This window comes from Moschus berezovskii, chromosome 12, assembly GCF_049115385.1.
Source record: "Moschus berezovskii isolate FMDL1 chromosome 12, NW_MosBer_1.0, whole genome shotgun sequence".
Lineage (NCBI taxonomy): Eukaryota > Metazoa > Chordata > Mammalia > Artiodactyla > Moschidae > Moschus > Moschus berezovskii.
The window spans coordinates 60,460,618-60,487,723 of record NC_142471.1 but is presented as its reverse complement, the minus strand read 5'-3'; the positions used below and the strand labels follow the sequence as shown (position 1 = coordinate 60,487,723).

General features: G+C 44.1%; 1 protein-coding gene across 2 annotated transcripts in view; it reads left to right on the top strand.

Moving 5' to 3' along the window:
• Positions 1-23,377, top strand: part of MYOF (myoferlin) — a 188,929-nt gene extending 165,552 nt beyond the window's left edge. For both annotated transcript variants that reach the window (XM_088842143.1, XM_055425068.2), the window contains 11 exons: positions 1,064-1,234; positions 2,071-2,219; positions 4,397-4,536; positions 7,296-7,384; positions 7,475-7,570; positions 12,256-12,397; positions 14,570-14,669; positions 17,739-17,929; positions 19,926-20,035; positions 20,404-20,551; positions 22,663-23,377. In XM_088842143.1, the coding sequence (XP_088698269.1) occupies positions 1,064-1,234; positions 2,071-2,219; positions 4,397-4,536; positions 7,296-7,384; positions 7,475-7,570; positions 12,256-12,397; positions 14,570-14,669; positions 17,739-17,929; positions 19,926-20,035; positions 20,404-20,551; positions 22,663-22,701 (1,375 nt within the window). In that variant the 3' untranslated portion in view covers positions 22,702-23,377. The remainder of the gene's footprint in view (positions 1-1,063; positions 1,235-2,070; positions 2,220-4,396; positions 4,537-7,295; positions 7,385-7,474; positions 7,571-12,255; positions 12,398-14,569; positions 14,670-17,738; positions 17,930-19,925; positions 20,036-20,403; positions 20,552-22,662) is intronic.
• Positions 23,378-27,106: the final 3,729 nt, after the last annotated feature.

Sequence of the window (27,106 nt, the reverse complement as noted above, 5' to 3'; positions counted from 1 at the left end):
GAGACGTGTCTGGGAGACCCCGGAAGCTTGTCTCCAGAGCCCCACTGACGTACACCCTTCTGTTCCAGAGATTAATAGTTCTGGCTCTTTGGGCAAGAACCGGGCTACACACCAGTGACAGGAGGAGGGGCAGAGGCACAGGGGCAGAGCAGAGATTTGAGGGGCCTCTCACAGTTTGTGGTCCAGAGTTTGTTGAGCACCTGCTAGGGGACCCGCCCCTCTGTGTGCAAGTACAGAGCCAAACATTGCGCATCTAGAGTTCATGCCGTACAGTCATTACCCTCTCAGAACCGGCGCCACATTGCTCACCTGCCACAGAAACTACTGTTTGATTATCTGGTGGTCTCTCAGAAGGGTTTGTGTTTTCATACGGATACTATAGGGAAAGCCTTCAAGAATCAGTGGAGAGCCAGAGAGCCTGGGAGGAGAGAGGGAGCCTTCTTGGCAGCTTTCCATTGCCCTCCTCCAGACCCCCATGCTCCCATGGGGTTAGCCCAGGATGTTCCATGGTCTGTAAAATGGGGATAAGAATCCCTACCAGCTCATGTTGTTGTAAGGGTCAAGGGAATAAATGTTTAGAAAACATTTGGTATAATTCTTAACAATAGGTATTATTTAATGTATAATAACATTATGATTATTGCTGGTGGATTTTCAGTAATGCCCTCATACCAAATGCTTTCTAAACATTTATTCCCTTGACCCTTACAACAACATGAGCTGGTCGGGATTCTTATCCCCATTTTTACAGATGAGAAAACAGAGCACAGAGATGTTAAGTAGTTGCCCTAGGGTCCCACAGCTAGTAAGCAGCAAAACTGGGATTTTCCTTAGGCACTTAAACCCCGGATCTTCTCCTGAGCAAGTGTATACTCTGTTGTTGTTCTTATTACTAACGTGTAGTACTTCTCAAGCACCACCTGTTGCCCACCACCCACCTGGCTATCCCGGCCATGACATCCTCCTCCCATGGCCCAGGGAGTCTGTGCAGAGCTATGGAGTGTGCGAGACACTTGGGGGGAGGGGGGATCATGCAATTCTAACCTCACTTTCATTTTTTCAGAATGTATGAACTGAGCTGCTACTTACCTCAAGAAAAGGATCTGAAAATTTCTGTCTATGATTATGACACCTTTACCCGTGATGAAAAAGTAGGAGAAACAATTATTGATCTAGAAAACCGATTCCTTTCCCGGTTTGGGTCCCACTGCGGCATTCCTGAGCAATATTGTGTGTAAGTGGCTTTGGAAGTAAACGTTGACTGTTCCATCTAACATTAGTACTGGGGAAGCTTTGATGCTCTACCTCAGGCCTGTCTTCACTGAGCCTCAGATCCTTTAAGTCAGGAGGGAGAATTGGGCTTCCCTGGTGGCTCAGATGGTAAAGATCCCCTGTGGAAGGGAATGGCTACCCACTCCAGTATTCTTGCCTGGAGAATACCATGGACAGAGGAGCCTGTTGTGCTAAAGTCCATGGGGTCACAAAGAGTCAGACACGACTGAGTGACTAACACTTAGGAAGAAGCAGGCCCATAGCACTGCACAACTCCAGGGGGCGCTATTCACATTGGCGTCTGTGTACCGCACCTGGCCCCTGAGGCAGTGAAGTGCTCAGTGAGGATGGCACAGGTGGCAAAGCCGGGAGAGCCAGTCCCTCCCCTCCCCTTGAGAGCTAGCAATGTTTGAATTGTTGGGAATTCCCTGCCCCTCCCCACAAACTGATCAGTTTTGTGATGTTCCTCTTTCCCTGAGTGCTAAACAGTGTCTCTCTGTATTATCCAGTGAGATATAGCTTGTGATTTCTAATTTATGTTTGCCTATTATGATTATGGTGATCTCAAACTCATTCTTTATAGAGGGCCAGAGAGGGGGAGGACCAGTTGGCTGAGGCCAGAATAACTGTGGATTTTAAGTCTCTAAATCCTAAATAGATTTCCAGGCAAAAGCCAGTGTCTAGAGTGCATTCCCCATTCCCCCATTACATGAACGCGCCTTTAAGTATGTGTGTGTATGAATCTAAGAAGAACATGTGTGCCCTGCGTAACTCTGAGTGTGGCATTATTATTCACAGTTCTGGAGTAAACACCTGGCGAGATCAATTGAAACCAACACAGTTGCTTCAAAATGTGGCCAGATTCAAAGGCTTCCCACCGCCTATTCTTTCTGAAGATGGAAGTAGCATCAGATATGGAGGAAAAGACTACAGCCTAGATGAATTTGGTAAGCACACTGCCATGGATTGCAGGCTGGTTGCAAGGTATAGCAACACATCTATGCTGCTGGGTTTGCGTTACGGAGGGGTGTCAGCAGAGTAGTACCCTAATACCATAGGGAATTCCATACACATGACTGTCTAACAAAAGCCCCATTATGCTAGAGTTTTGCAGTCATGTCAGGTGTCAAAATGGACACGTTTTCTTGTCTGTCTTATGTTTCACTTGACCTTTTTAGGTCATAGCTATTTGAGCTCTGAACACAAAGTTCTAATAATTAACTTATTTCTGTGTGATGTATAATTAGCTCAGAAGTGCTCAGATGGTAGTGCAAGAATTTCTCCTCCAATATTATTCCATCATTCTCCCAACTCTCTATGAAAAGGCTCAGGGATGCTGGGGGCTAACTTGAAGAATCTGCTGAGTTCACATCTGGCTCATGTCTGAACTTGGGGTCTTGATCTTTCCTGAGCAGTAATTTATAATACAGTCTGTCCTGACTCCTAAACAGCTAACTGCATTATGACATAGACTGAAATCAGCTTAATAGAACGTAAGAGTTGTGGCATGATTCAGTGTTTTGTAGGGAAGAGGGCTTCCTGGAGGGGCTGGCATGGGGCTGGCTTTGAGGGCACATGGGATATCTAGAGAAAGCTGAACAAAGATACACGGGAATGAAAGTGCTTCCTGATCCTCAACTGTTTGTTCCTGGCATTGTAAGAAACTGTATTTGTCTTTCTATCTGAAAGAAGACTTGAAGACTTGGTCAGTATCAGGGATTATTAGAGGTTTAACAAACGATGCTGTTTACATCAGAACTTGCAAAGGGCATTGGAAATAAACTGGCAAGCAACATGGCCTCATGGAGACAACTACCCCAACAATCAAACACCACCCCCCAAAAGCTGTATCAGTCAGGGTTATTCCCATTACTTAGGCCCCATAACAAATCATCCCAAAACTTAGCTGCTGAAAGAAACCATTTTGTGTTTTTTAAAAGTTTTATTGGCATATTTGATTTACAATGTTGTGTTAGTTTCTGCTCTACAGCAAGTGAATCATTATATATGTATATCCACTCTTTTTTAGAGTCTTTCCCCATATAGCAACCATTTTGTTTTGCTCACAGTCTTGTGGGTTAGCCATTCAGGAAGGGCTCACCTGGTCACGTCTCACTTGCGTGGCAGTTGATTGCTGTCAGATGTTGACCGAGGCTGCAGTCACCTGATGTTTTGGCTTGATGTCCAGGATGGCCCTTGGCTGGGAGCTCACCTGGGACTGATGACCAGAGCACCTACCCAGGCCTTTCCCACAGGGCACTATCTGGGCACCCAGGCTCCTTACATGGCTGGCAGCTTCCCTCAGAGCAAGTGATCCAGGAAGACCAATGTGGTCTTTCAAGCTTAGCCTTAGAAGTCACATAGCATCCTTTCCTTAGTGATCAAATATATCTGCAGATTCAAAGGAGAGGACTTAGCCCCCCACCTCTCAATGGAAGGAGTGACGGAAAATTTGAGAGTCTATGTTTTTTAAATGCCACAGTGATACTAGCTAGCTACTGTAACAGTTAAGCTTAAAAATGTTAGTGGTTTAACACAATCGAAGTTTATTTCTCATAAATTCAAAACAGGTACTCCTACAGGTGGGTGGCTCTCTTCCAAACAGTCCTTCATGGACCAGGCTCTTTCATCCTGCATCTCTGCCCATCATCACCTCTGGTGTCTAAGGTCACCATTTTCTTCTGCATCCAGAAGAGAAGGTGCCAGAGGTGATTCTACGTGACAGGGTGTTACGAGCTGGGCTTTGAAGGACACACCTGTCACTTCCGCCTACATTACAGTCTAGCCTACCTTGTTTGCATGGCCACACCTAACTGCACAGGAGTCTGGCCATGAGCCCCTGACAGCAACATAAATGGGGGTTGCCCTTACACAGTTTGAAGTGTTTTTGGTCTCTTTGCTATTTGCAGTCCACAAGTCAGGAATGAACTTGGTTGGCCAGGGCTTCTGGTCAGGAGCTGTTTCTATCAACAACTCGTTCACAGGCTGCAGTTCGCACACTGGCACTGCCTGACTGTGTTTGCAAAGTCTGGGCTGAAGTACTGAGAATCCCTCAAGGCTGAACTGTTTCTGGATGTCCATCCCTGTTTCACTGTCCTTTTTTAAAAAATAAAAAATGTTGCAGAAGCAAACAAAATCCTGCACCAGCACCTTGGACCCCCCGAGGAGCGCCTTGCCCTTCACATCCTCAGGACTCAGGGGCTGGTTCCTGAACATGTGGAAACGAGGACTTTGCACAGCAGCTTCCAGCCTAACATCTCCCAGGTAAAGCACTGTCCACCTTTGAACATGCATCATCCACACCCCTTGTTTATTCTTTTGGATACTTTAAAGCTATACGAGAAATAAAAATGAAGCTCAGATTAGTTTCATTCCTGAGGGGAATTTAGTGGGTAAAGAATCCTCCTGCCAATGCAGGAGACCTAGGAGATGAGGGTTCGATCCCTGGGTCGGAAAGATCCCCTAGAGAAGGAAATGGCAACCGACTCTAGTATTCTTGTCTAGAGAATCCCATAGAGAGAAGAGCCTGGTGGGCTATGGGGAGTCTGTGGGGTCGCAAAGAGTTGGGCATGATTGAGGTGACTGAGAGCACACATACACGCATACACTAGGGGATTTATTGTAAGAATTTTCAGGTAACTCACTAAACCCAGACAGGAGAGTGACAGCGACTCAGAACAAATGTGGGCCCGGATCTTGCCGTCTTTTGTCTATTTCTGAGTCTCCTTTAGCCTGCACTTTTCCTGTGAGCACCTTCCCACGTGTCAGAATATTGTGGACGGTTTCTGAGTTTTGTATATTGTAATGTAGCCCCACCTGCTTCCAAATGTGGAAAGGATGGGTTGCCCTAACTTGGTCCCTTCCTCCACCACTGGACCACTAAGCTCTAGCCAGGAGGACAGGGTACAATGCACAGGATGGATCATCACAGGCACCGTGTGGATAGTGACGGGGGAAGGTCAGTTTCCAGAGAAGCAAGGGGAGACATGGAAAATGACAAAATAGTCTATGTGGAAGCTTGTTAGAATGAAGATTCCCAGACCATGCCTGCAGAGATTGAGAAAGTCTGGAGTGGGGCCAGGAATCTGAATTTGTAACAAGTATCTATGCAGATGGTTAGGAAATGACACTTTAAGAAATATTAATATAATGGGTGCAAATATTGTTGATACGGATAGCAGAACCATGGTCTCCTAAGAAGTGAGTACAAGTGGGCTGGGCTTACTAGATTGTTTTGTCACTCACTTTTATTCTGTTCCCTATTTTCATATCTTCCTTCTCTTATTATTCTTCCTTCCCCTCAAAGAGCCCATTCCTCCTCCTCTTTCCCCTCCCACCTCTCAACTGAATAGTCTTAAGACATAACAAAGCAAGGAAGATTTCTCCCTGGGCATCCACCAATACTTCCATCACCTCTACCTACCACAGTGGACAGACTGTGGCTGGGTCTTAGGAAACACTGCTAATTAGGAGATGGCTAATTTCTGCAGTGTGCTTGATGTATGCTAGACCCTTGAGCCCTCGAGATTAGTTGGAAGAGAGTAAGGATCACAGTAAAATATATCCCTTTCCAAGAACCCCAGTTAATTCCTTTTGATCACAATGTATTAGGAAGCCAACCTAGTGGTTTCCTTGGCAACCTTCTTAAAGGACTAGTCTGTTTTTGTCGTGAAGGCAGAGTATACAGAACATCCAAAAACAGTCTGGGGAACTTAAATTGGTTTGTATGGTTGATAGAGTGTGTTAACGGCATTCCTAGGCGTCTGGAAGAATATTCCAGTCAGATAAATGGGCCTGGTCTGTAGCCGTCAAAGATATAAAGGGAGGTAAGGGGAGCTCCGGAGAAGGCAATGGCAAGCCACTCCAGTACTCTCGCCTGGAAAATCCCATGGATGGAGCAGCCTGGTAGGCTGCAGTCTGTGGGGTCGCTAAGGGTCAGACACGACTGTGCGACTTCACTTTCACTTTTCACTTTCACACATTGGAGAAGGAAATGGCAACCCACTCCAGTGTTCTTGCCTGGAGAATCCCAGGGACGGGGGAGCCTGGTGGGCTTCCGTCTATGGGGTCGCACAGAGTCGGACATGACTGAAGTGACTCAGCAGCAGCAGCAGCAAGGGGAGCTCATCAAGATGGCGGCACAAGCATCAATCCAGGCTTTCGCCCTCCACATTCCTGCAAGCCCCCCTTCCAGGCGGTGGGCCCTAGTAAGCCAATGCAGGGCGCCCTCAGTTTGGTGAATGGTGATGTTTTTGTCATTGCGTCTCTCCTTTGAAAGTGCCAGGCTGTCTGTCTGTTGTATTGTTTTGATTTTCTCTCTCAAGGTAAGTGGAAAAACCCTTGGGTGTCACAAAACTGGAACTGGTAGCAAGTAGGCAGTCTGATGGTGGATGAGAGGTGGTGTGAAAACTGTTCAGAGAGTCACTGCAAGAGGGAGTATGTGTGTTTGGGGTTGTGTTAGTGATGGCAAGTCCCTCGTTTTATTAACCAGGGAAGATGCAGATTATGATAAGGTAGGCACATGTAGTGGAGAAGGCAATGGCAAGCCACTCCAGTACTATTGCCTAGAAAATCCCATGGATGGAGGAGCCTGGTAGGCTGCAGTCCTTGGGGTCGCTAAGGGTCGGACACGACTGAGCGACTTCACTTTCACTTTTCACTTTCACACATTGGAGAAGGAAATGGCAACCCACTCCAGTGTTCTTGCCTGGAGAATCCCAGGGACGGGGGAGCCTGGTGGGCTTCCGTCTATGGGGTCACACAGAGTCGGACACGACTGAAGTGACTCAGCAGCAGGCACATGTAGAGACTCCTGGGAGAGAACGGAGGGTGGATGGCCTAAGTGACACTGAAGGTATAAGATTCATCTTGATTTGCTCTTTTACTCCATTTCTCTTGCCTTCTGTATGGACTAATAAATTAGGAGACCTGCACTAGTCTCACTGAAGACGTATGAAAGAAGATTGTAGTCTCTACCACCCATAATGTAACTTCATTTCTCTTTTCATTTTCGAATGGCTTAGGGAAGACTTCAGATGTGGGTGGATGTTTTCCCCAAGAATTTGGGGCCACCAGGCCCTCCTTTCAACATCACACCCCGGAAAGCCAAGAAGTAAGTCATCTTGAGACCCTGCTGTTTCTCACTGGGGTCCTGGTTCAGGACCTGAGAGGATAAAACACCTTCAAAATGTGCTTCTCGTAGATACTACCTGCGTGTGATTATCTGGAACACCAAGGATGTTGTCCTGGACGAGAAAAGCATCACAGGAGAGGAAATGAGCGACATCTATGTGAAAGGGTAAGGCTGGCACGCAAGAGCCTCTGCAGACTTCGAGAACAAAGCAGACTCTCCTTCATGAGCGTTCCATTATAGGGTGTCCATTATAGGATCTTGATTATTGAAGACATTATGTCTTACTGGATTTCCCAGGTGGTGCTAGTGGTAAAGAACCCGCCTGCCATTGCTTAGGAAGAAAGCTCCAGGGAGACAAAGAACAGAAAGAAAAGCCTGTATGGATGTTATTTATGAGCAGTGGCATCTGATACCTATAAAAAAAGAAAGGTTTTGTTTCATTTATTAAGCAGATTTTTTATTTATGAGACTTTTTAGTCATGCAGTTCATTTTTATTCCTTTTTGATACTTTGAATAACCAGCCTTAGAGACAGAGGTAGAACTCCCAAGGTTTTTTTTTTTTTTTTTTTTTTTAATATATTACCTGAAGTTAACATCCATGGAAAAGAAGAAACATTAGAGCTTTTTTAAAAAAGTCATTTATTCCACCAACATTTACTGAGTGCCTACATCCAATGTGTAAAGTGTCATTTCTGTTACTTGCATAATTCAATTCCAAATAATCCATGTTGGTGTCAGTTTTGTGTTATACACTGATGCATACAGAACCCAAGGATTAGGAAGTCAGACTCTGGAGTCAAATAAGCTGTGTTGAAATCTGGTGGTTTCCCTACTAGCTGGGCAAGTTAGCAAACTCACTATTCCTCATCTGTAAAATGGAGATAATGACAGTACCCACCACTCTGGAATATTCAGAAGATTGCATTTAGGATAGCATCTGGCAGATAGTACACACTATGTGCATTAACCAGGATTTGCCAGGAAAAAGGACAAGGAGGACGTGTGTGTGTGTGTAGAAAGAGGGAAAGACAGAAACAAAGATAGGGAGAGGGAGATTTGTTATGGGGGCTAAAAAGTCCCACGACTGGTCACCTGCAAGCTGAAGACCCAGGAAAGCTGGAGGGATCATTCAGCCTGAGTTCAAAGCCTCAGAATCAGGGGAGCCCACGGTATATATCCCAGTCTAAGGTCAGGAGGAGATGACCTGAGATGTCTTGGTTCAATCACTGAGACAGAAAAAGGGGGTAAATTCCTCCTTCCTCTGTTTTTTTTTTTTTGTTCTATTTAGGTCCCCAACAGACTGGATGATGCCACCTACATTTGGGAGGGCCATCTACTTTACCCAGTCCATCAATTCAAATTCTAGTCTCATCCAGAAACATTCTCATAGACACACCCCAAAATAATGTTTAATCTGGGCACCCCATGGCCAGTCACATTGACACATAAAATTAACAGTCACACTATAAACTTACTATTCCACATGAATTGAGTTTGGTTCCTTGATAAGTAAAAGATAAGACTTGTTGAAATTTAATATATTCATAAAGTGAGAATAAAGTTTCACTTATGATCCCAAGTGGCCTTCAATCAAACCTTTGTTAAAGACATAATTATTGTCATTTAGGTTCACTCTACACAGGGAATGTTTCATCAAGTACTTCATTATTCTTTCTCATTTCAGGATATTATTACCATTCCCCAAGGAAAACTAATTTTGGCTAATTATATATATGCAAATTTATTTGACTATCAAAAGCATTTTTTTTTTCCAATCAGGGAAACAAACTCAAGTAATACTGGACCGAGAGATAACTCTGGTAATCAAAGAATAAAACACAACCTAAAATACCATGTCAGGACTTCTCTGGTGGGTCCAGTGGTTGGGACTCCATGCTTCCAAAGCAGGGGGTTATGGGTTCAATCCCTAGTCAGCAAACTGGGATCCCACGTGCTGCATGGTGTGGCCAAAATATTAAACTTAAAGTACCATGTCACATCTTGAATGAAAAGTCTAAATATTGTATGTGAAAGGATGAATAATGCACAAATAACATGCCTAGCACTATACACACATGGGTATTACATACAAACACACACACCAAGAGTGGTTGTTAACCTTGTTTTCAAATTAAAATGTGAAAAGATTCATAAGAAAGGAGAGGGAAGAGCTACAGGGGTGAGCCATCTGGGGCAGGATGATGGTGCCAATTAGGGTTGGGTTATAAGCTGAAAGGGGGAAGCATAATATGTGTTGATGTTATGTAACACTTCCCTTCCAAGCAGGTACAGTTAGGACATCCCTATCTCATAGAACTGCTTGTTATACTGCATGGTGAACCACATTTTTTGTTGTTTTCTTTGAGGAAGATAATCACCTGAGCTGATCAGTTTGCTTGTGCAAAGGACAGATGTGAGAAAAAAGAGTGTGTTTGAGGAACTAAAGAAAGCCAAGATGGCAAGAGTGTAGTATGTAGGATGAGGTTGTCAGGGGTCAGATCATAAAAGGATGTGCTAAGGTGCTTAAATTATATTCAGAGAGCCCAGTGACTCCTTTGGAGGGTTTTGAGGAACACTGGGCTGGAAGAAGCACAAGCTGGAATCAAGATTGCCGGGAGAAATATCAATAACCTCAGATATTCAGATGACACCACCCTTATGGCAGAAAGTGAAGAGGAACTAAAAAGCCTCTTGATGAAAGTGAAAGAGGAGAGTGAAAAAGTTGGCTTGAAGCTCAACATTCAGAAAACAAAGATCATGGCATCTGGGCCCATCACTTCATGGGAAATAGATGGGGAAACTGTCAGATTTTATTTTGGGGGGCTCCAAAATCACTGCAGATGCTGATTGCAGGCATGAAATTAAAAGATGCTTACTCCTTGGAAGGAAAGTTATGACCAACCTAGATAGTATATTAAAAAGCAGAGACATTACTTTGCCAACAAAAGTCCATCTAGTCAGGGCTATGGTTTTTCCAGTGGTCATGTATGGATGCGAGAGTTGGACTGTGAAGAAAGCTGATCGCCGAAGAATTGATGCTTTTGAACTGTGGTGTTGGAGAAGACTCTTGAGAGTCCCTTGGACTGCAAGGAGATCCAACCAGTCCATTCTAAAGGAGATCAATCCTGGGTGTTCATTGGAAGGACTGATGCTAAAGCTGAAACTCCAATACTTCGGCCACCTCATGCGAAGAGTTGACTCACTGGAAAAGACTGATGCTGGGAGGGATTGGAGGCGGGAGGAGAAGGGGACGACAGAGAATGAGGTGGCTGGATGGCATCACCGACTCGATAGACATGAGTTTGAGTGAACTCCGGGAGTTGGTGATGGACAGGGAGGCCTGGCATGCTGTGATTCATGGGGTCACAAAGAGTCAGACAAGACTGAGCAACTGAACTGAACTGATAAGCTGAAGCTACCACGGTCATAGCCAAAAAGTATAGTCTCTTTTCATTGAGCTAGTTCAAAAGCTTAAATGTTAATTGTCAAAAGGAATATTTCAACTCAGTTATTTGGTTAGTCAATTGACGAGAAAAAGTAAAATTACCAGTCGACTGTTATTAATACCACTACTAGTAATAGGACCCAGTATTAGCACATGACTTTCTAGTCTCCATGGTCCTGTGAGGTAGAGTAATAGTCCTGTACTTAGGAGTCAGATAGACCTGGAAGTTACACTTAATTCTGTCCCTTACTGGATATATTAGACGTAGACCCTCTCTGAACCTCAGTTTCCTCATCTGTGAGATGGAGCTAGTTATCAGTTGGAAAGAATAAAATAAGGTATGCTATATACCTGGTTCATAGTAGCTGATCCTTAACATGTGTTAAGGATCTCCCTCTTCCCACTCTGGCCTTTCTCATTTTGTCCTCAGGCTGACCATGTGAAGGAAGCACATATCATTAACCTCGTTTTACAGATGGGAAATGAAGCTCAGAGAGTCAATAGCACAGCAGGTTCACAGCCAGGCCTGCCTCCTACTGACAGTCTCTATCTAGAGGGTCCAGGCAGCAGTAGTTCTGAAAGCTGCCCCAGTTGATGCTAATGTGTAGTCGGTACTAAGATCCATGCATTCCACCACTTTTGCCATCTCAAATCTCATGTGCTTCTGGTTCCAAACCAGAAGTCTTCCCCATAGTTGGCTGATGTGGTAACACTTTCTCCCAGACATGCTCATTCATCCCTCTAACCCGTCTGCCAGGCACAGGCCAAAGAGAACTTTCCAAATGTCAAAAGATGTTCATTTGTTGGTAGAAATGAATTTTCATAGATAGGAGGAGTGTGGATGCAGCAGCTTACATCTCCCTTGCTCGTCTCAATTAATGTGATCATAGTACATTTAAGAAGAATTTAAAAAGGAAGCTGTAAGATTACTTGAGTCGTGCCTGTTTTGTTTGCTTAAGTAAAATATGGAAAAGGAAATGCTGAAATTTTGAACTAACCCACATTCATTGAGCCTATCAGCGGTGATGACAGACAGCAATGAGTTATAGGTAGGGAGACTAAAATCATAGCCGGCAAGCTTCACCATTCCCAAAATAGAAGCTAAGTTGTTGATATTTTCCAGAAAATTTCACCTTATCCCTGTTAACTGAAGTCTAAAGGGTTTCCTGCTCTGGTTTTAGAGGAATTCTATTTTATTTGGCTACAACCAGTGTTGGATGCACCAGAGTGCCTCCCCTTCATAAATCACCACCCCTGGCTTCCCCAGCTCTGTAGATAACTGGAACCTGCCCAAGAAAAGTGCATTAATTCTCCTGCCCTTCACTCTCCTAATCACTGCACAATTTTGCGGCTAGATTACTTGTCAATCACATGAAGCTAAGTCTGTTTGCTTCTGCTTTTCAGCTGGATTCCTGGCAATGAAGAAAACAAACAGAAAACAGATGTCCATTACAGGTCCTTGGATGGTGAAGGGAACTTTAACTGGAGATTTGTCTTCCCTTTTGACTACCTCCCAGCTGAACAACTCTGTCTTGTTGCTAAAAAAGTGAGTTCTGAAATGTGTCAGTGGGGCGGGAACGTCATGGGTCTTTCTTAATGTGGACACTCAGAAAAGGTCGGAGGTGCTCAGCACCTCGGAGGTCATGGGTCCAGCTCCCTCTTGGTAAGGTGGGGATTCAGAGACCCCAGTGGTGCAGATACTTGCCCAGGGTCACACAATTCTAGTAGGCATTTGTGTAGTTAGGAGTAAAAGGAACACAGCTTTTCTTCCCTTGACATGTTGGCAGCTGGGGGAAGGATCTGGTAAAAGACCCCCTGTGTACATACCCCAACCTAAGTATGTACTTATGTCACGGGAGACAGATTTCTTCCCCTGATAAAGAGAATTGTCAGACTAGCTAGCCAGAGACAAAATATTAATGTAGGTGCAATTTCCCACTTAGCTTCCTTATTAAACTTAAGCATGTGCCTGCCTTCCTTCGGGAGCACTTCCATGAGGGTTCAGGGCCCTCCTGGTCTTAATTTATAAGACTCTGGGTTATAGAACTCAACTCAAACTGGCTTGTACCAAAAACGTGATTTATTGGTTCACATTACTAAAAAGGCCAGGGTTGACTGGCTTAAGGAACGCCTGGGGCCCAGGTTGAACTCATGTCTTTAGAAACTGCGATCACCTCCTCCACTCCTCTGCTCTGCCTTCACCCATGGGCCTCACTCCCTGGTGGAGGTAGGATGGCTACCAGCAGGTCTCAGTAGAGAGAGAAGTCCCCAAAGGCACCAACCAGGGTTCTGAGATTGGACCCCAGAGTTGGCCTGTCTGAGGCCGAGTGCCCCTCTCTGAGCTAGCCAGTGGTGCCCAGGGATGCAGTCCCCTGATTGGTTCAGCTCTGGAGTTAAGGATAAAGTCAGTCCTCCCCAAACTGCATGGACTGGAGAAATAGAATCTCTAAGAAAAGTCTGTGGGGCAAGTAATAATAACAGCTGTCTTTTACAGGCCTTGGTCCCATTTCTCCTCCCAACCATATTCCATGAACTTTTTCTAGCTCTGCCCCAGTCACCTCTTCTCCCTACACCTGGATCAGGATACAGCCCCCTCCTGTTCTAGCAGGCCAGGCTCTACCCACTGCTGATGCTCTAATGAGCACTTTTTCCGTTTAGGTGAGATGAATGCCTTCCAAGGTCTCTTTTTAAAGATGCAGAGGCTCATCCTGATGCTGAACCATTCATACTTTCAAATGTTGAGACAGACCAGGGGGAAGGTGAGGGGTTTGGGGTCAGGTAGGCCCTTAGGTAAAGTTTCCTTTCCTATTTACTCACATCTAAGCTGGACCTCTCAGCATCCCGAGTAACCCCACACAGGACAGTCAGGTGAGGCCAGACAATGGTAGAGTGGGCTTCTCGGCCCCTCAGGGCCAGGCCCTCTAAGTCCTGCAAAGGGAAACATCTCAGACTGTCATCTGAAAAACCAACAACCCAATAATCTTCCTTCAAATTCATGAAGTCTTGGGGGAATTCCGTTCTGGGGCCAGAGGAACTTAGGTGTAATCAGGCCATGGAGGTGTCATGATCCTTGGCTGATACTGTCTGAGCAGAGGCAGGGACCAGACGTGAGAACCTGGAGGAACCTCACCCCCTCCTCTCTGCACCTAACTCGAGTCTGAAGGATCAGAGGGTCTTAGTTTTACAGTATGTAAAACTAGCAATATTTTTCAAAAACCAAAACTGCCAGGAATTTTAAATCTGCACTGATAAGAGTGAAATGTGGGCCGCCATCTCTCACCCCGCTGTGGAGTAAGTGTGCTCTGACATCCTTGGGATGGTTGGGGGTGGGGCAGGGAACTTGCTGGGCAGAAGGAACACCCCAGCAGGGGATCTCTCGGTCTGGCCTAGAACAGCTTGGCTTTGGGAGGATAATCTAACCAAGCCATCTCATTGTGTTTAGGAGACAGAATTACCCCCCACCCACCCCCCTCGCCAAACCCCAGGAGTGGCAGCAGGAAGTCACACTGATAGAAACCGGGACAACCTTTTTGTCGCCCAGCTGGTGGTCTTGAGATTTCCTGGGGCGCCTGCCTGCATTACATACACACAGGGCGGGGGCAGCAGGCTAGAAGATGGGTTTTGAGTGGGGTTGCATTTTCAAGAGGCCCCAGGGGAGGGTTTTTAAGAGTCCAGTAATCTGTGTCATTTTGGCTTGTCTGTTCCTCTTGGCATTTAGGAGCATTTCTGGAGTATTGACCAAACTGAATTTCGGGTCCCACCCAGACTGGTCATTCAGATATGGGACAATGACAAGTTTTCTCTGGATGACTACTTGGGTAAGGCTGACATTTGGATACTTTTCTCTGAGATACTGTACTTGAAATTAGTTAAATCAACTAGAACTTGGAACCAGTTATTTAAATCTCCAGTCCTGTGGGTCTGGGATCACACTCACTGCCTGGATGGCCTCTGGGCACTGTGGCCTGCTGGGCGCTATCCCAGGTCTTCTGAGAAGTGGGCACAGTGAATGGCACCCCTTGTGGGGGCCCTGTCCATCCTCAGGGTCCTGCTATAGGCTCTTGCACCAGCTCTTGACATGTTATGAAGACACAAAGTTTGTTTTCAGGTATGCCCCAGCCTTGCCTCCACTTCTAAACTGCTCTTCTTTTCTCCCTCTCTCTTCTTCTCCCTCCCATCAACACCTCAGAATTGGCTGCCTCCTCTTCTCAGAAGTCACTGCAGTCCTCTAATATCCCAGCCCTTGTTCCTCCCCACCCTTCTCTGTGGTAAAAGGCCCTTGTTAAACACCCCCCACCCCATTTCCTGGCACTCTCCCCAGTCTCTGCAAAGCACAGTGTCCAGATTTTCTCTCTCCCAGGCCTTGGGTGTCTCACTGGCCCGCTCTGTTTCTTCCTCCCACTCTTTAAACACAGGCCTTTGTTCTCCCTAGGGTTTTGGTTTTGTGGGTCCTCCCCAGGCTCTCTCAGTGACTTAGCAACCCTCTCCTCTGTTGAAGGCAAAGCTTCCATTCTTACTCTGTGCAAGGTATGACTCCTAGACCTGGAGGTGCAGCCAGGCCGCCCACAGTGCCTATCATATAGTAACAAGAAATACTCTGATGACTCATACTGACTGCTCTGTGCAGTGTGTCAAATCAACACACTATACACCTTGGACTTACACAGTGCTCTATGTCAATTATATCTCAGTTTGAAAAAAAAAAAAAAAGCACTTATGATGATTATTCTCACTGGGTCCCACTGGAACCTTTTACCTGTACGTTCAGCTGGCACCTCAAATTTATCGTGACTAAGATCAAACTCAGCCTTTCTGCCCTGACCTCATACCTGCTTGCAGCCTCTCCCAGTAGCTCAGGCCGAAACACCCAGAGTCCTCTGAGGCCCTCCTCTCCTTTCCCCCCGCTTTCCTAAACAATGTAACCTGCTGTATCATGCACATTAATTTTCTTATTTCTATGATCTCTGCCACTTTCCAGTTCAGACCTAACTTTCTCGAAGCCAACATTACAGAAGCTCAGAGCTCATCTCCCTGCCTCTAGAGCATCTTTCCTGGCAGAGGAGAAGCCCACAGTGGTCAGTGGCTACATCTTGTTCATCCCTCTGCCCTTTACAACACAGAGTGCGGTGGCTTTGGCTTAGTTGGTTCTTAATAAAAATTGAACAGACAAATGAGTATGAAAATGTTGACCTGAAGAAAAACGTCCAACCTAAAAGTTGTGAGTTCTGGCATCTTACTGAGGACTGCAAACTAGGACACCACCTCTCAGAGAGATCTGAGGAGCCAGGATAGAAGACGTTTTTTGCTAGGGGGGAGGAAAAAACAGGTAGTCAGACATCAAAAGATTACTCCTAATCGCAAAGAACAGATATCTCAAGTTAATGACTTTAGTGCTTTGCTATGTTTGAGGAGATGCAAGATCCTGGACCTGTTGAAATTATACCTTAGATATGCATCTTAGCTAGCCAGAGCCAGACTCAAAGGTCAGAATGCTTCCCCCTCCATCTTGAATCCCCCTTGGGTCACAGACTCAGGTGGGGGCTGCAGTGACTAAGGTCCTGATCCTTGTAGAACTGGGATAATGGGTAACACTTTGTTTGCTGGAGTGCCAGGCAATGTTCCCTGTTCACAGAAGTATGCTAATTCAGCATGAAGAATAGTAGAGAGTTTTTCTTTGGAACTGAAACGAAACAGTCTGACAGCGAATAAGGAGGATGACTGTATCTCTGATAACTAGTGGGTAAACAGTTGCAATTATTACCAAAAGAAGAGAGGCAAAATAAAAACAGGCATAAACTCCAGAAAGGCTTGTGGGCTATGGATGCATTACGATGAAGGACAGTTTCTGAGTCCAGAAGTTTATGGAGAATCTGCCATCACCTCTCTGGTGCTTTTTGCTATCACTGTTGAAGACCACCTTTTGTCCCTGTAAGTAATTCATTGACTTGACCCAACATACCCAGATGATTATCTGAAGGAGAGGGGTCCCGGGAGTTCCCAAGCCCCAAAGACAATCAAAGATGGTCATTAACTACAAGAGAGTTCATGCCTCAGATCATGGAAGAAAACCTGTGCTTCTCTGGGCACCCTGAGCTGGGCTTCCTAGTTCCTGGGAAGAATTTTCTGATAAGAATTCAATGTTCCTTCTCAAATTCTTGTTTCTGAGGTTACACTAGGAGAGACTTGAACTTGACTGTTCAATGGCGCTTCCCATGTTCCAAGTACCAGTTGTCTTTACCCAAAGCCAAATGACTATGTTCGGGGAAGTTTAGAACCAACATGAGCAAATTCCAAGTTCAGTGGAAATTGTGTTCCTAGGTGTTTAATTATTTTGAGCTTGCTGCTGCTAAGTCACTTCAGTCGTGTCCGACTCTGTGTGACCCCATAGACGGCAGTCCACCAGGCTCCCCCGTCCCTGGGATTCTCCAGGCAAGAACACTGGAGTGGGTTGCCATTTCCTTCTCCAATGTGTGAAAGTGAAAAGTGAAAGTGAAGTCGCTCAGTCGTGTCCGACCCTTAGCGACCCCACGGACTGCAGCCTACCAGGCTCCTCCATCCATGGGATTTTCTAGGCAAGAGTACTGGAGTGGCTTGCCATTGCTTTCTCCGATTTTGAGCTTGCAGAAGAACTCTATTCGTGCTCCTGTCTCTGAGAAATAAAGCAGGTAGTCCTCTGTGAGATGCAGAGCAGTGGACAGATACTTTTGCCACTTTCCATCCTATCTGGAAAGAATTTTAACTGTCTACCAGGTTTCATTTCTCTAACTCACCTGTCACCTGTTCAAAGTCACAGTCTAGACCTCTCTTCTGACAAGTACATTCTGTTTACTTGTGAACATCGCCTGATCCACTTGAAATTTATTTGGGTTTAATGTTTCCTTGGCTAGGTTTCCTGGAACTTGATTTGCATCATACCATCATTCCAGCAAAATCATCAGAGAAATGCAATTTGGACATGATTCCAGACCTCAAAGCCATGAACCCCTTGAAAGTGAAAACTGCCTCTCTCTTTGAGCAGAAGTCCATGAAAGGATGGTGGCCTTGCTACACAGAGAAAGATGGCTCCCGTGTGATGGCTGTATGTATGAGTATTTCCTGGTTGGGGGTTGTTTATTTCTTTTCTTCTTTAGGTTCTGCCCTTTATGAGTATATTTGCTCCAGATAAGCAAGGTTGAATTAGTGGTACTTTTAAGTTTTGGGAATGGGTTGTACCTGGGATTATAGGAGAAGGTGGCAGATGCTGCGAACATATGTTTGGGGTTGAGTGGAAGATAGAAGGATTGGAATTGTCAAAAAACTGAGAGTGCATGTGATTATACTATATTTTTGTGGGACTCTCTTTCACCAGAAATGCTAATTTACGCTGAGCTTCCTGTAGAATTCAGTACAGAAAAAGCAACTTCAAATTTAAGCTGTTCTCATCTTGAAAAAATTAAAATTTAAAGATGGAAGAAGCAGGGAGTGTGAGCATCCATTGAACTTTAAGGCCATAAGTTATGAACACATTTGGAAAACTCAAGATAATTTCAACGTAGAAGCAATAGTGTGAATTGCCATGCCCTGTCACAAAAAGGCTACTTAATTCATTATGTATTTTAAAATTTATTGAGCTGGCCAAAAAGTTCATTCAGCTTTTTCTGTACAGAAAAACCCAAATGAACTTTTTGGCCAACCCAATAAATAAAGTAAAACTGCACTCACTTAAAACATAAGACAACAAAAGTGCACAATTTGAGTTTTGACAGAAACTCAATGCTCGTGAAACCACCACCATAATCAAGCTCCAGAACATCCCCATTATCCCAAGAGGTTTCCTTGTGCCCTTTGCAGTCTATCACTTCCTCTGTCCCTGGTGTAGCTTCCTGCCACTCTAGAGCAGTTTGTACATAATCTCATTTAGTTCTGCTGATAACCCCATGAAGCAGACATTACCTCCATTTTATAGATTTGAAAGAACAGGCTTAGAGATAAGAACTACTTTGCCATAGACAGACTTTCCTGATAGCTCAGGCAAAGAATTCGCCTGCAATGCGGGAGACCCCAGTTCGATTCTTGAGTCGGGAAGATCCCCTGGAGAAGGGACAGGCTACCCACTCCAGTATTCTTGGGCTTCCCTTATGGCTCAGCTAGTAAAGAATCCACCTGGAGTTGGGAAGATCCCCTGGAGAAGGGAAAGGCTATCCACACCAGTATTTTGGCCTAAAGAATTCCATGGACAGTATAGTCCATGGGGTCGCAGAGAGTCAGACGTGACTGAACAACTTTCACTGCTGTAGCCAGACACCCATCTTTGACTTGTCCACTGAGGAGGCATCTGTGCTGCATCACCTAATGAGCATCACCGTCAGAAGTTCTCAAATTGCTGGTGACTTTGTGGGTTCCAGGGTTCTAGAAAGCCTGTTACCACCCTGGTTAAGCCTGACTATCAGAGTGGGCAAGAGCTCTGCAGCCTCAGTGTCCTCATGTACACAGGAGGATCACAGCAGTATCTGACTTCTAGGACTGTCCTAAGCATCACACGAGAGTGTCCCTGTAAAAGGCTTAAGCAGTGCCCAGTGCACCACTCAGGCACCTGTGAACAGGGAGGCAGCATTCATTCATGGCTTTGTTCTGCAAGTATACAGTAGATGCTCACTAAGTGCCAGCACTGCTCCATACAGTAGGGGTCCCATGAAGCACAGAGGCTCTCCTGGAGCCCACAGTAAATGCTCAGTCAATGTTAGCTGTTGTCATTAGCAGTATTCACATTACTCTGGGCCCAAGCACAGTTACAAAGGGAGATAATGTGAGCAGGAAAGGAGATGGATGTGAGAAAGTTAGAATGATGGGGATCAGAGAAGACTGGAAAGCAGGGGAGGAGGGAAAGCAATTTGTCCTCTCAGTTTCCCACAAGGAGTCCGTTCAGAAACACATGGAAGAGGAAATGTGATGAGATCTCTTGAGGAAGATTTAAGGTGATCTCAGGATTGTTTTACAAGAATAAAAATCACTGCTCGGGGAATACGCCTTGGGTCGAAGTGAAAATATTTGTGAAACGTGATGTCATGTGTTTAACCTGTTCTGCTTTATTGAAGGGGAAAGTGGAGATGACGTTGGAAGTCCTCAATGAGAAGGAGGCCGACGAGAGGCCAGCCGGGAAGGGACGGGATGAACCCAACATGAACCCCAAACTGGACCCACCAAAGTGAGAGGCCCTCTTTGTTCTGATCCCCAAACACCTGCAGTCTGAAAGCCCCCCTCCGCTTGACTTAATGCAATGGATTAGCTGTTGTCTTAAGTTTGAACTGAGCAGGCGGGATGGGGGATGGAGAGGTTGGTGATCTGACTTCATTTTCACCATTCTCGTTTCCATGAAACCAAAGTCCAGTGTGTCTTCAGCATCTTAAGAAGTCATAAAAGGTTAAAGACTCTCTCAGCCAACTAAGGGGAATAATTTCTTTCCTTGGCTTTGTAAAACATTATTAATTATTCTTTAAACTGTGTTATGCTCTGAGATGTAAAATATCTGTCCCTCCTGAGTTGGGTAGGTAAAACCATTTCTTTGCAATGCAGCCGACCAGAAACCTCCTTCCTGTGGTTCACCAACCCGTGCAAGACCATGAGGTTCATCGTGTGGCGCCGATTTAAGTGGGTCATCATCGCCCTGCTGATCCTGCTCATCCTGCTGCTCTTTGTGGCTGTGCTTCTCTATTCCTTACCGGTATGAGTCCTTGGCCTCTTGTCTTGGCTTTCTGGGTGTGAATTAAGGTTGGTCATCTCAGTTGGTACTTGCCTTTTTTTCCTGTTCAGTAAAATGACGTACCTTGGGGCTTCCCTGGTGGTTCAGTGGTAAAGAATTCACCTGTCAATGGAGACTCAGGTTTGAGTCCTGGGTTGGGAACATCCCCTGGAGAAGGAAATGGCAACCCACTCCAGTATTCTTGCCCAGGAAATCCCATAAACAGCGGAGCCTGGTGGGCTATAGTCTGTGCAGTACTTAGACGCTCGCTCAGTCATGTCCAACTCTTTGTGACCTCATGGACTGTAACCTGCCAGGCTCCTCCATCCGTGAGAATTCTTCAGGCAAGAATACTGGAATGGGTTTCCATGCCCCCTCCAGGGGATCGTCCCAGTTCAGGAATGGAACCCAGGTCTCCCTCATTGCAGGTAGATTCTTTACCATCTGAGCCACCAGGGAAGCCCATAGGGTCATGGAAGAGTAGGATATGACTTAGCGACTAAACAACAAAAATGACCTACATAGCAGTTGTGGTATTACAATCTGTCAACTTTAGGAAAGTTTAAAGTACTATGTTCTGTGAATTACACTCTCCAGGTTTTATAAATTACAGGTAAAACTTCAGGGTCTATTAAAAACAAAACAAAACTTTGGTCTCAGGAATTCTGGAAGAAATCCTTCAGGCCTTTATCAATGTGGGTCTGAACCAGAGCCAGCATTTCTGATGGATCTTTCTCCCTTCAGACTTTTTGTTCCAAACCATCCTACGTCCTAACTCTTGACCTTTCATGCATCCTGGGCTCATTAGAAGCCTACACCACCCTTGAACTCTGGGGGCTTCCCAGGTGGTACCAGTGGTAAAGAACCTGCCTGCCAATGTAGGAGACATAAGAGACACAGGTTCAATCCCTGAGTTGGGAGAATCCCCTGGAGGAGGGCATGGCAACCCAGTGCAGTATTCTTGCCTGGAGAATCCCATGGACAGAGGAGCCTGAGAGGCTATGGTCTATAGTGTTACAAAGAGTTGGACATGACTGGAGTGACTTACCACACACCCTTGAACTCCATCCAAATTGAGTTGGCCTCCCCGAACAAGTATTGCCCTAACCTGCCAGGATGCCTTTGCCAAGACTGTTCCTTTACCTGTGTTCTGTTAAAACCTCCCTCATTCTTTAAGGCCCACATCACCTAACATCCCCCTTAATTTCCACAGTCATAAAGGGAGTTCAAATGGGAGGTTTGTCAGTGTGCCTGGAAGTAGTGCCTTCATTCCTCTGAGAATCAAGAAATTTGTTGAGCATCTGCTGTAGGGTAGAAATTGGAATACAGAAATGCCCAAGGCAGGATTTCTGCCCACAAGCAGATGATGTATCTGCTTGTCTGCAGGATATGAACAAGTAAATTACTATGAAAGGAAGGCTGGTCCAGAGGTACGAAAAAATGACCATCAGACCCCATTGCTAAGGATGGTTGTACCAAGGAAGGGGCGTTTAAGCTTAGTTTGCCCAGTGGAGAAGGGAGAGTCCAAGCATTCAGAAACCACTCCTTCAGTTCATATTAATAATACAGATTGTGTTTAGCAACATAGTCACACAACCACAAGGGCAGGGAGTTGATGTCTTCCTTTTCCCCCAGCAGATACTTTCAGCTTGGTAACTGTAAGTACATGTGTACTACCGGCTTGGCCAAAAAGTTCATTTGGATTTTTCTGTAAGATCTTATGGCAAAACCTGAATGAACTTCTTGACCAACCCAATGTTTTCTTATTGTAGGTAACTCAATCTGTCTTGACCATTTAGAAAACCCCTTATAGTTATTTCTTCTTCTTGAGTTAGACTCTGTTGATTTAAACCAGTGGTTCTCAACTGGGAGCAATCTTGCCCCCCAGGACATTTGGATGCCTGGAGACATCTGGTTATCACAACTGGGGGGTGATACTGGAATCTAGTGGGTAGAGGCCAAGGATGCTGCTAACCATCCTGCAAAGCACAGTCTCCAACAAGCATTATCTGGTCCTAAGTGTCAATGGTACCATGATGAAGAATCCCTAAGTTATCTATATATATAAAATCCTGTTTCTGTTTCCTTTTCAGAACTATTTGTCCATGAAGATTGTGAGACCAAATGCATAACAGAAGCAAAGTCTTCAAGAGTCATCCAGCAATGAGGGAATCCTGTCTCTATTAACAGAACAAAACCAAGAATGAGTCTGTGTCTGAGACTACATTGCAAAGGATATTACACTACTTCACCAAGCCCCGTCACTTCCCAAAGTGTCTAGGTTCTGAGTCAGGCTTAAAGGCAACATTTTTATCTTATCTTTTGAAGTATTAAAGGTTTTCACCATGTTTTTTCATAGTAATTTTCAAGGTGGCTGGTTCCATTTAAAAATCTATTTTTATGTGTCCTAGTTCTATAATTCAATTTTTGTAAATTGCTGAAATCAAACATGAGAATTTCTGCATTGTGATTTCATATACTTCTTACCTGTAGTCCACAAAAAGGGCTGTGCATTAGAAAACAGTAGAATAGTTAGAGGAATTGTTATTTATGCCTGCAACCACTGCTATAATTTTGTATGGATACATGTCACGAGAGTGTATTCAACCTCTGTGATGAACCTAAATAAAAACAGTTCACCTTCAGCATATACCTGTTTGTTGCAGCTGTGGGCCACACTGAGAAAGAGGCAACTTCTAGTCTGGGTGTCAGTGGATAGAATGGTATGCCCTGGCAGTTGGCTATACTTCCTTTATAAACATATTGCCAATTCTTTCCAATATAATAAATTAACATTTATTCTGTGCACACTATTGTTCTAAATGGTTTATACATATTAACTAACTTAGTCCTCAAGGTAATCCTGTAAAAGGTAGGGAACATTATTAACCCCATCTTGCAGCTGAAGAAATTGAGATATATGCATGAAAATCAATGACATTAGAACACACTCTCTCACCATACACAAAAATAAACTCAAAATGGCTTAAAGACTTAAACATAAGACATGACACCATAAAAATGAAGAGAACACAGGAAAAACATTCTCTGACATAAATAGTACCAATGTTCAATAGAAATAAATAGAAACAAAAACAAACAGGACCTAAAGAGTCGGACACGACCGAGCAACTGAACTGAACTGAATCAAACTTAAAAGCTTTTGCACAGCAAAGGAAACCATAAACAAACCAAAAAGACAATCTATAGAATGGGAGAAAATATTTTCAAATGATGTGATCAACAAGTGCTTAATTTCCAAAATATATATGAACAGCTCACACAACTCAACAACAACAAAAAAACCAGTCAACCCAATCCAAACATGGGCATAAGACCTAAAGAGACATTTCTCCAGAGAAGACATATAGATGGCCAATAGGCACATGAAAAGATGTTCAACATCACTAATTACTACAGAAATGCAAGTCAAAACTACAGTGAGGTACCACCTCACACCAGTCAGAGTGGCCATCATTAAGAAGTCTACAAATAACTGGTGGAGAAGGTGTGGAGAAAAGGGAACCCTCATGCATGATTTGTGGGGATGTAAATTGATGCAGCCACTATGGAAAATAGTATGGAGGGTCCTCAGAAAACTAAGAATAGCCATATGACCCAGCAATCCCATTCTTGGGCATATATGCAAAGAATATATATATTTGTATATTCTTTGAATTCAAACATTCAAAGAATACACACACCCCTATGTTCATAGTGGCACTATTCACAATAGTCAAGACATAGAAACAACCTAAATGTCCATTGACAGATGAATAAAGAGAACATGTGGTACATATATACAACACAGTACTACTCAGCCATAAAAAGAATGAAATAATGCCATTTGCAGCAACATGGATATAGCTAGAGATTATCACACTAAGAAAGGGAAAGGCAAATACCATATGATATCTCTTATATGCAGAATCTAAAATATGACATAAATGAACCTAAAACAGAAATAGAATCATGGACACAGAACAGACTGGTGGTTGTCATGGGGAAGAAGGTTGGTGGAGGAATGACGTCAGAGGTTGGGGTTAGCAGATGTCAGCTTTTTTTTTTTTTAATTGGAGGCTAATTACAATATTGTAGTGGTTTTTGCCATAAGATGTCAGCTTTTATATGTAGAATGGGTAAACAACAACGTCCTACGGTATAACAGAACTAAATTCAATTTCCTATGATAAACCATAAGGGAAAAGACTCCTGTCTAAAAAAAGAATGTACATATATGAATAACTGAATCACTGCTGTACAGTAGGAATTAACACTGTAAATCAATTAGACTTCAATTACGAAAATTAGAACAATTAAAAAAATTGAGAAGGGGAAATATGTATACTTTTAGCTGATCCACATTGTTGTGCAGCAGAAACTAACACAATAAAAATTTTTTTAAAGAAATTGAGGCATAAAGAGACTAAATAACTCACTTGAGGTCACACAACTAATAAATCACAGAGCTAGAATTTGAACCCAGGCAGTATGGGTTCTTTTCATCTTAATTTTTTTTGGGGGGAGGGTGATTGGTCTGGACATTTCACTTCAGTATCTGTATGTATTTGCCTTTTTTTAAATTGAGAAATAGCTGACATACAACATTATATTCGTTTCAGGTATAGAGCATAATGATTTGAATTTGTATATACTGCAAAATGACTACCATAAGTCTAGTTAACATCTGACAGCATACATAGTTACAGAATTTTTTTCTTGTGATGAGACCTTTAAAGATCTATTCTCTCAGAAACTTTCAAAGAAGCAACTGTCAAATAGGCAGTACAGTATTACTAACTATATTCACACGCTGTGCGTTGCATCCCATGACATTTATAACTGTAAGTGTGTACCTTGTGACCCCCTGTACCCATTTTACCCTTTCCCACCCTCCCCCCCCCAACTTCTGGCAGCCACCAATATATTTTCTCTATCTATGACCTTTTGCATTTTTTCCCTTCAGATTCCACATATAAGTGAGATCATACAGTATTTGTCTTTCTCTGACATCATTTAGCATAATGCCCTCAAGGTCCATCCATGTTGTGGCAAATGGCAAGACTCTACTCTTTTATAGCTGAATAATATTCCATTAAGTATATATATCACATTTTATCTATTCACCCATCAATGGACATTTAGATTGTTTCAATAGCTTGGCTATTGTGAAAAATGCTACAATGAACATCGGGGGCTGTATATATCTTCTTCCATTAATGTTTTTGTTTTCTTTGGACAAATACCCAGAAGTGGAATTGGTAGATTGTATATGGTAGTTCTATTTTTTATTTTTTAATCTATTTTTAACTTTACAAACAACCTCTATACTCTTTTCCATAATGTCTACACCAATTTACCAACAATGCACAACTCAGCAATAATGCCAAGACAATCACCAATGCAAGACAGTCTAAATGTCCCAAAGCATCACCATTACCATACCATTTCTTGCCCCTCCCCGGTTCTGTGTTGCTCTTTGAATAGAAGTGTTTGCTGATCTCACCACGGTCTCATATATTAACAGGACAATGTTCTCAACGTGTTGTAGAAGACATACTAACTGTCCTTGGTTTCACCGTGGAGCCACAGTGTTGCTACAGCCACAGGATTGTCTGTCACTCATTGCTTGACTATCTCAGGTCCATGTTCCTCTTGACAGCCCTCCCCCTGGTGATATAGAACTGTGGTTAAAAGAAGCTAAGAAGGGGAAGAGGGAGGTGGGAGGGGGGTTCAAGAGGGGGAACACATATACACCCGGGGCAGATTCGTGTCAATGTATGGCAAAACCAACCAATATATTAATGTAAAGTAATTTGCCTCCAATAAAAAAAAAAAAAAGCTAAGAAGTGCACAGCAAAGAAAGCCATCAACAAAATGAAAAAGGGTTCCAGACAAGATTGTTATTTGGAATATTTAACCATCATTATGGCTCCCCCAATGGCTCAGATGGTAAAGAATCTGCCTGCAATGCGGGAGACCTGGGTTGGATCACTGGGTTGGGACGATCCCCTGGAGAAAGAAATGGCAACCCACACCAGTATTCGTGCCTGGAGAATTCTGTGGAAATAGCCTGGTGGGCTGCAGTCCATGGGATCTCAGAGAGTCGGACACGACTAAGTGACTAAGCACAGCACATGGCCCTGGCACCAACTAATCTGAACAGATGCTTTACCCCATAAAAATGGAGAAATGACCATGAAAAAACTAGAACAGCCATACCAGTATGTGCAAACAGAATATTAGCCTTCCTTCCAGGGACTCCCACCAACTTACTCTCCCATAGCGCCTCACTAAAGTAGGCTGAATGGATACATGAGTGGCTTTGAGGATAGGCTTTTCCTCCTTTGCCTTCAGCACACCTAACTGGTATCCACCAGTGAAGTTCCTTTGAGAAACTGGTGGCAAAACCCTATCAGGAATGAGTGATTCCCAAAGAGAATGTTGAGCTGGGCTTTCTGGGTAGCACCCCTCCCCCTCTTCCCATCCCCCCGGAAAACACTTCATCTTGTCAAAAGATAATGGTCCCTCATTTGA